The sequence below is a fragment of the Elephantulus edwardii genome, unplaced genomic scaffold, assembly GCF_000299155.1.
Source record: "Elephantulus edwardii isolate Elephantulus edwardi_28Jun2011 unplaced genomic scaffold, EleEdw1.0 scaffold00121, whole genome shotgun sequence".
In the NCBI taxonomy this organism is placed as follows: Eukaryota; Metazoa; Chordata; class Mammalia; order Macroscelidea; family Macroscelididae; genus Elephantulus; species Elephantulus edwardii.
In genome coordinates this window covers 519,273-533,601 of record NW_006399871.1, presented here as the reverse complement: position 1 = coordinate 533,601, position 14,329 = coordinate 519,273, and the positions used below count along the sequence as shown (strand labels likewise).

Here is a 14,329-nt window from a genome sequence, read left to right as displayed (position 1 = left end):
GACACAGTGGGTCGCTGGGAACCTGGTCAAGGGAAGCAGCAGCTGAGGAGGCTTTGAACTCTTGCCCCTTGTGGAGAGCAGCCAGAACAAACCCTTTATCCGTTAGCCCACCTCTACTCTGATTTCAGGAAAACATCTACCTAGTGGGTCAAGGCAGAGGGCAGAGAAGCACTGCCATTGGATGGTGATGCCTCAGGGGATGGGCCTCTGCCTGCTACCTCATAGGCCTTTTTTCCTGCTCCACCCCCTTTCCCCAAAGACTACAAAGGCTGTGATTTCTGTTCTTTGAAGAGCAGCTTCCAGCCAGGTTCTTGACCTCTGGGCTGACCAACTGTGGGTGGCAAGGGGTGTGGAGAGGAGTGTGTGCTTTCCTGTCCCTTCCTGGCTATCTGTTGGAGGACAGGACAGCACCACCCTCCTGTGGACTGGCCAGCCTGCCTGCTTGTCCCTGCTGACCTTGCGGTGGTGGGGCATCACTTCCAAAACTTCCTGGCTCCAGGGTGGGGGCCCAGGCAGGGTGCTGCTAGATTCCATTTTCTTTCCACTCTGGCTCCAGCTACACCAGTCAAGCAGGAAGTGGCTGCTTGGAAACTCTGAGCTTTCCTAGGGGTCCACCCCACCCTACCTAGGGGCCAGCCAAGAGGCCGGCTCTGGGTTGGGAGGCCAGGAGTGCCTACATTCAGCTCTGTACCCCTAGTTCAGTGAGTTTGTTGGGGATGGAGTGGGAAGGTGCCCCTCCCACCCTGTCATCATTAGAGCAGGTCTTGTGGCTTTACTGGGAGGGCAAAGGGGGGAAGTGTCTGCTTGGGTGGCCTCCTCAGCTGGACAGGCTCCTGAGTTTTCAGTGCCTAGGGGCTGGGCACTTTGAGGTACAGCTACATTATGTCCAACATTCATGGGCTCCTTCCTCAAAAAAATTTTACAGCTATGTTTGTGAAAAGACAATTACAACTCAAGCTGGATTCATCATAATATTTTTAGTTACTTATGTTTTGCTTCAGGTTAAAATTACTTTTAAATAGTAATAATTAAAATATACTCATGGTACTGTGGGCCTCAAGTCCCATGTCTGCAGCCTAGGAGTCAGCTTTGCTCTCATGTCTGGTTCCTGAAAATCTGTGAAGTCAGCCCTGTCATCACTCCTATACGTGTCAGGTCAGTGTCCTTATGAAGTTCTTTAGTGACCCTCAGCACAAATACCAGTGTGCATGTGTGTGTTGATACGGTACCTGAGACTGAGTCTGTGTGTAGTTTTGTTGTCTGTGACCCCGAGAGGGTATCTACAGGTTTCACTTGATTACAGCGCCCTGGCAGGTACCCAGGCCCAGGCTTGCCTGCCAAGGTTGAACAAAGAAAATACCGAGTCCTCACCCCAGGAGGTCTGTCTGTGAGCCCAGGGCTTGTAGCCACTGAACAAATGACAGCAGAAACTGGCTACTGGGTTTGGTTCTCCAGGGACAGGGTGACTGAGATAGAGGGCTGGGAGACAGGGAGGCTCAGGGTACCAGGGGCTGTTGACACAGTGGCTGCTGATCCTGTTTGTTATTGTTATGTACCATCGAGTTGGACCTGACTCAGAGCTGACCCTCTGGCAGGTTTTCAGAGGTAGTAAACATCACAGGAGCAGACGGCCCATCTTTGTCCTGCAGAGCAGCTGGTGTATTCAAACCTTGGTCCTTGGGTTGGTCCTTACCATGATGCCATCAGTGCTCCCTGCTGATCCTGTTTAGGAAGCAGGAACTGGTACAAGTGGTGTGATCCAATCTGAGGTCAGTCCAGTCTGAGGGTCCAGGCCCTGGACCATGGTGTCACCCTCTCCCACTTCACTCAAGGACAGCTCTGGCCATCCCCAAGTTGTATTCTCTCAAGCATATCTTCCACATCCTCTTGGACAAGTGATAGGTTCACTACAGTTGTTGGGGTACAGGTCACTTTTTTGGGGTCACAGATGTTTGGGAAGAGAGCTTTGTGGTGGGATTGAGTCATAGTTGCAGGGGGAGGATCACAGCTGTGGGGTCATATCTGTGTATGTCATGGAATCACAAGTGTGTGCTGGGAAGTCACAGCTGCATAGGACAGTCATTGGTGTGTCTCAATCACTCCTGTGGTGGACGGTTATAGACAACCACTGTAAAGGAAGTGACAGATGTGGGGCGTCATAGCTGGGGAGGGGTGGGGAAGTGACAGGCATTGGGAAGACAGGTGACCGCTCATCTTTGCTCTTCCTCTGATGGGCTCTACCAGCTCGTGACCTTGTTGACTGACATCTGACCAACACTTGTATCTTCTCTCTCCAGCCCAGCCTCTTCCCAACATGGCCAGAGGCTATGCCTCTACCTTCTCCTCCTCCACCATGGGAATTTACCCAATGTCCTCCCAGTCCAATTACCCAGCCCCCTTCTTGTCATTCTCTGCCCATCACCAGCTAGAAAAATGAGAAATCACTTTACCCCTTGATTGACGTCAGTCTGGCCTCCCCGTCACTCCTCGGAGTTGGGGTGGAAGGCTCTGCCTGCAGACCACCACACCCCTCTCCTGTGTGCTCCTCAGGAACACCCTCTACCACCCCACCCCTCAATTTTCTCATCTAGTGCATCTCTTCCCTTCACCTTCTGAAATGAGGTGTAAGACACACCTCGAGATGTCGCCTCCGAGCACTGGCAGCCAGGTTAATGGTGCATACTCCGGTCTCCCTTCGCCACTTAGTTGTGGAGACTGTCTCCAGTGAGTTTCCTGATGGCAGGGACCATGGGTGAGTCACCTCCGATTTGAACTAGGGACTACGGTGTGGATGACTGAGGGGAGGGGCAGAGACTGACGCAGTAACCCACCCCTGCCTTCCTCTGATGGGCTGGAGGTGGGGTGGCAAAGCTGGTCTAACTGCTTGGGTTGCTCCCTCTGGGGAAACCTGGCACCTGTCGTGCCCTCTCACGGTCAGGATGGGGCTGCCCATTGAGGACGTCTCTGCTCCCACACTCAGGATGGCTCCCAGGTCCAGCATGTATCTTTATAGTGGGATGGGGCTCAACATCATAGTTCACATCCCCAGCTCCTGCCTGCTCCTTCTCCCCTGGCTCAGAGGACAGTGTCCCCAGCATGAAGAGGTGTGGTATGTGTGGCTTGAGTCTGCTGTTCTGGGAAGAAAGGAGCAGAGGAGAGGCCCTTGTCCGTGAGAACAGCAAGGAGGGGTGGTTTGGCTACCTGCCCAGCCATGGAGATCAAACATCCACTTCTCCCTTCTCCCTGGGTGGGCGAGGCGAGGCAGCTGGCACTAGCCCAGCTGAGGGTTCAGGAGCAAGTGGTGGAAGCAAGCACAATGAGCTCTGTGCCTTGACAAAGTTTGGCCCAGCCCCTTCCTATTCAATACTGAGAATGCGAGGGCCTTGGTGCTGGGTGGAATGGGGGTGCCTCCGCCCCCAGTGGCCCCCTGCTTCAGCGGGACAGTTGCAGAGGAGACAACTCTGGTTTCACAGACCCAGGTCCCTGCACTGTACAGATGAGAAGTTCCAGGGACAGGATCTCACAGCCAAGGACAGAGGTGAGTTCAAATCTCTCAAAGAGACCCTAAAATTTCCCTCATACTCGCTGGCCCAGATATAGAAAGTCTAAGTACAGAAGCATTTGTTTTATATTTAATTTACAAAAGAGACCCTCAAACAATAATAAACTATCTAAAGGCAGGAGAGTAGGGTTAGGCCCTCTCCTATACAGCCACATCCCCTCTGGCCCCCTGGCAGGGAGAGATGGGGCCTCTCAGGAGACTGCCCCTCCCCCTTAGAACAGGGGGTATGTGAGAGCTTGTATAGATGCCTCAGCTGGACATCCTGGGGGCTCTGCCCCCTTTAGATTCATCCGTCTACCCTGCAGGTTCCCACATGCCCGCAGAGCCTCTGTGGTAGAAGCCAGCTCACCTGGCTGTCAAGTGGGAGACCCCTACACAGTCTCAGTAAAGGCCAAGGCTGTCAGAGCCAGTAGGCTGAGGAGCTGGGGGCCAGCCCAGGCCTGGCTGGCACTTCCACCTGCATTTCTATGGTCCCACTGGCACTGCTCACCACCCCAACCCAAGTAGCACTGGCAGCGGAAGTGTGTCTGCAAGTAGTCCAGGTCGGCCTTGTTGAGCTTCCCCTGGGGTGGCGGCAGGGGCTTTCCAGGTGGGTAGTCAAGGACTAGGCGGAAGCTGCTGGCGTTGAGGTGCAGGAAGGCACTGGCACTGGAGTCTCGGCGGACACAGCGCCCATGACCATTACACTGTTCCATGCTACAGTGCTGCGCAGCCCAGGACACGTTGACCACATAGGGGACCAGCAGCTGTGTCAGGTAATTCTTGAGGTACTGGCAGGTATTCTGAGGGCAGACACAGAGGTCAGGAATTGAGGGTCAGGGTTAGGTGCCCTAGTCCACAGGAAACTATCCATACAGAAGATACTGTACCTTCTCTTATTCACAAACTTGTGTGCACACACGTGGACATGCACGTACATGTCCAAGACCTCAGTTTTTACTCTTGCTGGAGGGGGTGGAGGCAGAAAGTGAAGCCCAGCTGGGCAAGAGGGGAAGGGTGGAACTCAACAGCTGTTCAAAATGGAGTTTCCCCTTTCCTGGGAGTAGAGAGGGTGGTGGCTTCCTTCTGGAGTTGAGGCCAGGGATTGTTGGGGTGAGACAGACAAGGTTTGGCCACCCTCAAGTGGCGAGGCAAAGGTCCAGACCCTTTGAGTGGCCCTGTACATCAACTCTTACCGTGCTCGTGGTGTACCCCGCGTCACCCCAGAGGATGACACCAGCTGCACCTAGGGCTGCGCTCTCGCCGATGGTGGAGATGAGGTCCATCTGTATGGGAAGGGGACAGTCATTGAAGGAGACTGAGACCCAAAACGGTAACAAAAGACAAGGTGGGCAGAGACCTACCTGCTGAACCTCCAGCATAGGCCTCTCTTTAATAAAAGACAGTACTTGTCGCCTTTCTGCCAGGAATTCGTCTATTTCACATTCTCCTCAAATTTTTCCACCCTTATTTAGCGTCTCAGTTTACTAAATCTGAGGTCCATTTGAACCTGGGCTATCTATCAGGATTCCAGAGTCAGAATACGTGGGCCCAAGTGCCTGTTGTGCCCCTGATTTACTTAGAAGCTTTGGGCACTTTACTCAGCCTCTCTGGGCCTCAGTTTTCACATCTGTAAGAAGGCAATAATCCTGCTACCCTTTCACAAGGCTGCAGAGAAGATGGGGCAAGAGGATGTGACATACTCACTAAGCTACAGGCCTGGTAACTGAAACCTGCCAGTGGGTCCTTTGAGGCACATACCTCGCTGAGCCCTGTGAGCGCGCGGCTGTAGGTGGGCCTTGTGAAGACATAGACGGGGAGCGCGTGGTTCACATGGTGTTTGCGAGCCACACGAAGAGCCTCCTGTACGCGAAAACTGACAAACTTGCGGCCATGGGCAGAGGAGGCAAGTGCCTCATCCAGGTAGACAGAGGGAAAGAGGGCCGTGCTCTCAGCCCACAGCCAGGCCAGCTGGTCATTGCGGGCAACCTCCACATCAGGGCAGCGCCCCGTGTAACTGTCCCGGTTCTGCACATAATCATGGTTGTAGCAGTCAGGGAAGAGGTAGTAGCCCCAGAGGTGGTGTGGCCGCACTGCCTTGACCCAGCGCAGTGTCTCCAGCATGAACTGCCGTGCACCAAACTCAAACTCGTACTGCGCCTGCTTGTTCACGCGGTCCTGTGGCCAGTCGGGGTGGAGGCTGGCCACCAGCTGGCGTGATGACCGGCGGTACACGTCCTTGTCCTGCCAGTTGCGTACCCACACAGGCCGCCAGTCCTCCCAGTCAATGACAGCCAGCCCTGCAGGTTCCTGGGCACGGATGTAGTGCTCCACATGCTCCCGCAGCATCTTCAGGTGGGCCTGAAGACTACCGTTCTGTGGCACGCCACCGTGCACCGAGTGCCCTGCTGGGTCAAAGTGGGGGTACAGGCCAAGCCGCTCTGAGTAGAAGATGGTGATGTTCTGGTTCACCCAGCCCTCGTTAGGTGAGGCCTGCACGTCAAAGGCCCTCAGGTCCAGCACCACCTTGTGGCGTGGGCCACAGTCTTGCGTGGGCACATCCCATGCTACGATGAAGGGCCGGTCTGTGAAGATGGGACGCGCTGTGGGCTTGAGCTCTGTGGCCCATGCCACCGCCAGCATCAGGGCCAGTGTGACGGCGGGGCTTGGGCCTGCCCACATGCTGGGGACTGCAGGAAAATGGTGTCACCTGCCTGGCACCTGTTCAGGAACTGGGGGAAGGTGGAGGAGAGCAAGTCAGACTCAAGAATCTTAAGAGGTATCCAACATAAGCCCATCCGAGCTTCCCAGAAGCCAACTCTGTATGGGAACTAACCCTACATCACTTCATACCACAGATGGATATAATAAAAACATCCCCAAAACGGCAAGAAGTATTTGGTTACTTGCTGGAGCAGGTGGCCTACGGCTGGGCAGGGAGGGACCTCTCAGATCAGTGATTCTTCTGATAAAGTACAAATGGAGCTATGGGATTGAACTTTGGAACCACTGCCAAAAGATACGCATGCCCTGTGGCCCACCACTAGGAATCCCCTGATGGTGCGGAGAAAGGGTATCATTCAGGTAAGGCGTGGTTCTTACAGAAGTTACAAAGCTGAAAGGCACGCGAAGACCGGTAGAACCGGCCTCGAAAAAGAGTGAGGCGGTCAAGACTGTCTTGTTCCCAGACCCTCTCCCAGGCTCAGTGGAGGGCACAAAGGGGCGGCGGAGCGTCCACAGAGGGGCCCTCGGGCCAGTCCTTCTCTCCGCCGCAGCCACCGGGAATGTGTGCGTCCGACTGCCAGGCTCGTCCCGGCCTTTGTGTGGGACCCCGCCCCCGCCCCGCACGTGGGACCTGCGCTCGGCCTGGTGGGGGTGGGGGTCCCCGGGTCGCCTCTCCGGACGCATCCCCGGGAAAGGGTTCAGACCTTAGCCCGCAAGGGACTGACTGAGCCTCCAGTCTTGCACCGCCTTCCCTCACCTCTCGCGGGGCGTCGCCGGGACTCGCTCCATGGCCACCACCACCGCCACCGCCGCCCCGGGCCCAACCCGGCAAACTCCAGCCGCTCGCCCTGGAACAGTCCCGGCTCCGCGCCTCGGTTGGCTCCGCCCCCTGGCCCTCGGTTCCTTTAAGATCCAGCGCGGAGGCGGGCTCCGGGTGGGACTCGCGGCAGGGGAGGGAGGGCGCGCCCGCCCCCTCGCTCTCAGGTCTAGGTCTCGGCCTCTGGGCCCCCTGAGACTTCTGTCTGGAAGCGTAGCTATTTCAGAGGACCCTGAGACTTCTTTCGACGAGGCTTCGTGTCGAAGGTTGCAGCCGCAAACACCCAAAAACCAACCCGGAGCTTCCCCTGGCCGTACGAGGCCAGTGGTACAGTCCTCCCCACTTCGCGGCGTCGCCAGCCCCTTAAAGGGACAGGCATTAGGGACAGAGGAAAAGTGGGGATTAAAAAAAGATTTCTTTGCCCCGCTCGGCCATAAGGAGGTGCTACAGGACACAAGGCCTCGACTAGGACACCAGCGGATCCGGCTTAGCCGCTCCGGGTGTAGTCCCTTACCCAGTTGCCCCTTTGTGTGCAAGTGGGGATCCTGCCTAGAGCCTAGTCCTGCCCTTCGCCACCTTCATACCCCGCCCCTCTGAGCCGGGACCCTCCCCCTTCCCGGGGGGGGGGGGGGAGGGAAACCAGCTCTCCCCGAGGCCGGGGAGGGGGGTAAACACCGCCCCTTAGCTTGCGCGGGTCGGGGCAGAGAGGCAGTGGTTGTCCTGGCAACCTCGTCCGTGGATCGCTGGGTGACTGGCGGACAGGGACAGGGAGGCCCAGAGTGGGCAGGGAGAGAGGGCATCCCGCTGCCTCCTTACCCCATCGAGCCGGACCAATCCTTGGGCTCCTCTCCTCCCCAAGTCTTTTGCGCGGAAGCTTGTGGGATCCTCCGGGGCTCCCTCTCAACTCCAAGGAAGCTGCCACCCTCGTTCTCGTAGATGAGCAGGGGCGAGCCCTTCTGGTCCCTGCCTAGATCCGTTCTCCCGAGTAAGACTGAGCTTTTCCAAGGGCCAGAGAGGAGAGCAAGAGGCCGCTGCTTGGGGCGCCTCTACCAAGGTGCAGACCACCAATCTCCGCCAGGCTCACCTGTGCAGGAGCCCGTTGGCCCTCTGGGTCCTAGGATCTTCCTTCTCCAGTGAAGCTCTCTGGCCGGGCCGCTCCCACCAGCTGCTGCCCTAAGGGGCAGCCCGCCCGCCCGTGACTTGATAAACTCCATCCCCTCCCACCTATTCCCGCCTCCCACCCCAGCCCTTTCTCCTCACTTCCTGCTGCCCCTCCGTATGGAAAGAGCCTGCAACAGACACAGCACGGGGTAGAACCCTCTGCCCTCACCCTGTTACCCTCTGGCATTTGGGACTGACAGGCTGCCTTTACCACCTTCCCCCGACTGGGCACTGGCCCCAATTGTGCCAGGTGACAAGAGGCCCAGGTTTAGAGACTGGCCTCTTCTCACACTAATACTGGGGACTCCTTTTCCTAGCCTTCCCTGGAGTAGACACCCCATGATGTGGAGCTTTCAGGATCAAGAAAACTTGGTGATCACCAGCAGATGCTTTCCCAGAACTTATGCAAAAAAAAAAAAAAAAGAAACTGACATCTTGTAGGGGGTCTGGAGAAGGGGACTTTTTCCTTTGACTATTGAGAGAAGTCAAGTGTGCCAGAGCGGACAGTTGTGTTGGTATGTGTGACAAGTGAGGGCAGGGGAGTTCTGCAGGGGGTTTTCCTGTGTATTCACTGAGCCTGCTATACAGAAGTGGCTTTATAAGGATCAGGAAAAGGGTCTGCTCCTGTAGGAAAGGGGCCCTGGGGAGGCTGCAACAAGGTACCACTGGATCCCTCCAGAGGTGCAAACATAGCAGCACATTTTTAAACTACCATGAGGCCTTTCTTACCTCCAGTTCACTGCTGGCCTGCTTCCAGGTGCCCAGGATCTTTCTACCAGGTTGTGTAAGACGGTGGGGGGTGTACTGTGTGAGATGGCTATCTGGACCAGGGCACAGAAAAGTGGTATTCCTATACTCCTGAATGGAGGCTCAGGGAGCTCCAGGGGTGGGAGCCCCAGGGGAAATGAAGGCCAGACCAGACTCTCCCAGGGCAGGGCCACTTCCTCAGGCAGCCAGCAGGAAGGAAGTGAGCACAGCTCTTGGGAGGGAGTGGGGAAGCACTGCCCTGACCCCTATTGTTTTCCAGCTTTGGGGTCAGATGGAGGTGGCCCAGCAAAGGGAATTCCTCCATGCTGCAGCAGTCACAATAGGAATGCTAAAACCAGAGGGCAGCCAGTTGGGTATGGGGGAGGATAAGTGCAGAATTATAGAGTTTTATGCCTGGCATCTTGTAGAGGGGATGGGAAGGTAATAATATTCAAAGTCCAGGTTGCACAGTGTGGTCCTCACTCAGGAGTCCCTTAATATCCCCCTCCCTGGGAGCTGGGCTGATGGCTAAAAGCTAGCTAGGTGTAGGGGAGAACCTACCTTATGGCAGGCACTGAGAACTATAGACAGCAAGTCTGCAGGGGCTGGGGTACAGGTAAGCAAACTAGACAGCAGGGAGCAGTACTAGGGGTGGAGGAGTCAATACTGCCTGCTAAAAAGAGTCCAGGGTCCATTTTCCTGGCATCCTCATACATGTGGGTTTGACCTTCAGTCTGGAAACTGGTTGAAAGTCCAGTGCCACTCATTAGGCTGCAGTTTACCTAAAGACCAAGCCCTAGAGGACTTGGGGTCACTGGCACTGCTGCGGACAGGGCAGATATTCTAGATGTACCGGAGGAGCATCATATCCTTAATTTAGCAGACAAGTGGGACCAAGCCCTAGTGAGGCATTCAAATTGCATGAGTCCCCACTACACAGAACCTCTATCCTGAGCCCTACTCCAGCAAGGTACTCAAGCTGTGTGCACACACTGCCACCTGCTGGCAGCAGGTTGAGCTCAGCCCCAAAGGATACAGTCTTGTACAGGATCTACAAAGAATTTTATTGAAATTGAACAGATAACACAGCAGCCTTCCTAGGCTAGAGACTACCACCTCTAGCCATTTTCCCTTACTCTAGAAGCACGCAGCTTGCACAGCAAGGAATTAAAACAAAAGAAAGAAAGGAAAGCCATCTCTATATAGAAATTTGATTCAACTCCAACATCATGGACTATTTACAAACCTTCACATTTTTAAATCTTTTTATTGTTGTTCCCTCCTTTTTTTGTCCTTATTTAGAGCACAAAAGGCAGGGACTCCAGTACTTTCCCTTGACTGATCCTGAAAAGGAGGGGATACTATAGGAAGAGTATTGGTGGGCTCCTCAGAGCTACCGGCACCAGCCCTGGGGTACTGTCCCTTATCACAGGGTAGTGGATGGTCACCTCCCAAGATGGAGAGTAGGCTAGTACAAAGGCAAGGGGGATTAAACAAAGTAAGTGGGTTGGGGTAATTCCCTGCCGGCACAGGCATCCAAGTTCCTTCTCAACCCTGGTCTGTACTAACACAACTGGGGGTCCAATGTAACGACTAGCTGCAGTGGGGAGAGGTCAGGCCAGCCGTGGGCAAAAGGAGAAGCCTTCCACACTAAGTCCCCTTTACTATCAAGTGCCAGCAAAGTGTTCATCCGTTTGGGGGTGGGAACAGATGGACAGGTAGGCAGGAAGCATTAGGGTGGTGTTACCCCCAGCCTCTGCCCAACATAGGAGGAATCGAGGTAGCAAACGGCTGAAATGCTCCAACAAAGGGATAAGGGAAGTGAAGGAAAGGAAGTTCCCACTTGTCTATCGCCCCCACAGCCCAGGGGCTGGAAGAAGGTAGACCTTGCTTGTAAAGTGCTGTAGCCTCTATCAGGGCTGGGCCCTAGGCAAGTTTGGAAGAAAGCAGGCAAGTGCACTGGAACCAGGCATTCCTGACCAGGGTAGTCCTGTCTTGCTTCTTGTCCATATACAAATCAAAGTCTGACCAACACTGCAGTATTGTCCTGCTCACAGCTGAAGGTTTCAGGCCAACAGAGTTTATTCAGGGTTGTGACCCCAGCCTGAGTTCCTAAAAGGAAACCACGCTTTGAGCCTAGGAATTTCTTGTTAGGGTAGGGGCACTTGTGCCTGTCATCCCCCCTAGGCTCACATTTCATAGAGGATCACAGGAAAATCCACATGGATGCGGGGGGTATCCAGCTTCACGATGCCCTGCCATGGAAACAGAAGCTAGTGAGAGGCAGCTCAGGGCCCTTACTCCAGAAAGTCTTCCTGCTCCCCCAGCTCCTCCCACAGAGTTCCCCATTCATGACAGCAGACCCTCTTCACACCCTCTCAATGCAACCTTAGTGAGAACCGTACAGCACCTCACCTGAGGAATCAGGTTCTTATGCACTCGCCTCAGCTTGGCCCGCTTCTGCCCATTCTTGGTGACGATTGTCTCCTCGTAGAACTCATGAGCCAGATCCCCATCTTCGTCATAGAACATGGAGCTGTACAGAGAAAGAGGTGAACAGACTGAGTTGTAACCCTGTAACTAGTCATGGCAAATGCCACAGAACACAGACAAGTGTGCCCATACCAAGTGGATAGGGACAACAGTGGGAAAAAATGATATTCCTGAAATCCCTTGCTGGGAGTATCATCTACTAGAAGGCAACAGAACATAGAATGGTGGCCAGCTTTACTCTGTCAGACCCAAAAGAAGCCACACCATAGCACTGTTGAGACAGCCGAGGCCACATCTCATCCCTGTTTTATTCAGCAAGGACAGCCCACTCTATGCTGCCTTTACCCAAAAAATGGCACAGGACCCCTCCATTTAGCAAGGTGCTGTTTTAGGCAGGTTAATCTCACTCCATAGGCACTGTTGGTGCAGTGCCAAAGCCTAAGAAGATCTCCGAGTTAAGTATGAGCCTAAAGGCAGGAGGTGGATAGTGCTGCTATATATACACCACTATTCAACCTCCTGATGTCCACTCACATCTCTAGCATCACCTGCGTGCCCGCTCCAGAAGCTCACCAGGGTCAGGCACTTGTGGCCTTGTAAGTCTATGGGTGGGCAAGGCTGCTGTACAAATCTGAATAGAGGTAGTTTTCCCTAGCCGCACCCGTCTGGCCCGCCACCACCCTCCAAGTCCAGGGAGTTCTGACAGCCTCATGGTAAGGGGCTGTGCTGCCAACCCAAAGGCCCGTGGTTTAAATCCATCAGACGCTCAACGCGAGAAAGATGGGCAGTCTCTTTTCCTGTGCGATTTACTGTCTCTGAAAACCCGAGGGAAGGTCGGCTACAGGTCAGATCCTCTTGGAAGCCACATCATCACCACCACTCCCCTCCAAGTCCCGACCTATCACTGCGGGGAAAGCGAGCAGCTAGAACAAGGGCTCATCCTCCCTTCCAAAGAGAGGGCAGGACTAGGAGCCTCAGATTGCACGATGGAGTGGATGGGATTAAAGCAAGCGGCCCCGGGTCTCACGGTGGCCTTTGCTTGGATTTATCGGGTGGAGGAACAAAGCCCTACATGCTTCACCAGCACCCCGCCCCGAACAAGGCTCAGGTCCATTCATCCTGTAGGAAGAGCAGAAGCCTACAAGTCGGCGTTCTCCGTCACGCTCCACACAGGGCTTCAAAAATGGGAGTCGTCCCGACCCAAAGGCGGAGGGAGGAGGCAGGCGTGCGCGGTGGCCCGGGCGCTCTCCTGTCCACCCTGGGCGGGCCCGGGCCCTTACCCGCGGCGCGTGAAGACGAAAGGGGGCACGGGGCGACCTCGCTGCCGCACCAGAGCTTGCTCCGCTCCCGCCCCGCCGGAAGCCTCCGGGCCCCCGCCCCCCGCCGCTGAGGCGAAGGGCCACAGGCCCCGAGCTTTGGAACCGCTGGCGCCCATGTCAGGGCCGCCGGCGCATGGCGGGCCCCCAGGCCGCTGCGCTCTCACAGAGCCGACGGCGCCGCCATGCCCGGCCTCGGCCTCCGCTCGCAGGTGCCGCCGTCGCCTTCCGCTGGCTCGACCGTCTCCACGGAAACCTCACTTCCGCTTCCGCACGCCCCTCGCTGTTCTCCCTCTGATTGGCTGCCGCTCTCATCGGTCCACGGGACGTGACCAACGACGACCCTTAGCCACCGCGCATCCCAGCATGCTCTGGGGGACGTCAGGTCCCGGCAGGCCGCGCGCTCCAGGCGGTGGTAGGTCCCACCCGAGCAAGCCGACGCTGTTTTGTTCCTACTTAGGCGTGACATATGCGATAGCTGTTACAATCCTGCTGAGTTTATGCCCAGCAGTTCCCCTAAATCGAGGCAACATGTAACAAAGAATGAGTTTGCCACGTCTTAGTCTAAACCCACACTTATCTTTTGTCACTGTCGCACATGAACCTGTCAAAAGATTTCTAAAAACGAAGAGGCAAATGTTGCACTTAAGTCTTAAGTTCTTTTAAACTCAGTGATTTTTCAACATCCATCAGAATGCAAGCTCCATGAAAGCAATTATTAATATTAACAGCAATTCTCCCTTTGGTAGGGAGCTCTGGTGGAGTAGTCCATCAGGTGCTGCAATGTTATCCAAAAGGCCGTGCCTCTCTAGTAGTTCAAATCCACGAGCTCCTCCATGGCAGCCTCGTCCCTTGCTATTTACAGCCTTGGAAACTGGGTAAGGGTTAGCTAAGAGTAGATTCCAACTCTACAGCAATTAAGAATTTTTGAGTACCCTTTAGATTGGAGCTTTAGTGACTTAGTTCCTAAAGAGTTACATGCTGAAAACCGAAAGACCTGGTTTTAGTGATTCTGGTCCACCCATGGCTCTAGGAGTCTGATGGGCAGTCTCCCTCAGGACTTACAGCCTTGGAAGCCAATAGAGGGTCTCTACAGCAATGACTTGAGTTATACTAAGTACTCTCCGTGCTATGAGCAGTATGTCTGGTCTACAGTAACTATCTGAAGAAATCATGCCATGATACCCTCTCACTATAATCTCACATGTGATTTTACTGCCTCTGAAAATCTGCTGGAGGTCAGCTATGAAGTTCTGACTTGCCATCGCACCTCACAACATCCTTTAAAATTTGTGTGATGACCTGGCAAAGGTACAATAGTGGCTGTGAGGCTATAATTAAGAGTCCAAATGCAGGTGTATTCTCAAATCTTTATTCAGTCAATACTCTCAGGCCCCAAGCTGTAATGAGTGACATCCCCAATTTCTATCTCCACAGAAGGCATTCAGTTGAGGCCACAAAACATCCCACACATTCACATCATAAAAAATACTGGAGAGACCTTGGCTTTGGATGTCAAAAAAGGCACAG

At 54.7% G+C, this 14,329-nt stretch overlaps 2 protein-coding genes across 2 annotated transcripts; both read right to left on the bottom strand.

Moving 5' to 3' along the window:
- Positions 1–3,933: 3,933 nt before the first annotated feature.
- HYAL2 (hyaluronoglucosaminidase 2) lies at positions 3,934–6,223 on the bottom strand. Its single transcript, XM_006892873.1, has 3 exons — positions 5,303–6,223; positions 4,738–4,827; positions 3,934–4,344 (listed from the first exon to the last, which is right to left on the bottom strand). The coding sequence occupies exons 1-3, from the start codon at positions 6,221–6,223 to the stop codon at positions 3,934–3,936; spliced, it is 1,422 nt and encodes a 473-aa protein (XP_006892935.1).
- A 4,956-nt stretch (positions 6,224–11,179) lies between these two features.
- On the bottom strand, positions 11,180–12,918 carry TUSC2 (tumor suppressor candidate 2). Its single transcript, XM_006892872.1, has 3 exons — positions 12,764–12,918; positions 11,406–11,526; positions 11,180–11,245 (listed from the first exon to the last, which is right to left on the bottom strand). Exons 1-3 carry the CDS (start codon positions 12,916–12,918, stop codon positions 11,180–11,182), a joined length of 342 nt encoding a protein of 113 aa, XP_006892934.1.
- Between the last annotated feature and the right edge of the window lie 1,411 nt (positions 12,919–14,329).

Excerpts from the sequence above, each read along its gene's own strand:
- HYAL2 (XM_006892873.1), bottom strand. The coding sequence starts at position 6,223 with ATGTGGGCAGGCCCAAGCCCCGCCGTCACACTGGCCCTGATGCTGGCG. Across the intron at positions 4,828-5,302 it reads CGCTCACAGGGCTCAGCGAG|ATGGACCTCATCTCCACCAT; the intron begins GTATGTGCCTCA and ends CTTCCCATACAG. Across the intron at positions 4,345-4,737 it reads CGGGGTACACCACGAGCACG|AATACCTGCCAGTACCTCAA; the intron begins GTAAGAGTTGAT and ends GTCTGCCCTCAG.
- TUSC2 (XM_006892872.1), bottom strand. The coding sequence starts at position 12,918 with ATGGGCGCCAGCGGTTCCAAAGCTCGGGGCCTGTGGCCCTTCGCCTCA. Across the intron at positions 11,527-12,763 it reads TTCGTCTTCACGCGCCGCGG|CTCCATGTTCTATGACGAAG; the intron begins GTAAGGGCCCGG and ends TTCTCTGTACAG. Across the intron at positions 11,246-11,405 it reads ATAAGAACCTGATTCCTCAG|GGCATCGTGAAGCTGGATAC; the intron begins GTGAGGTGCTGT and ends TTTCCATGGCAG.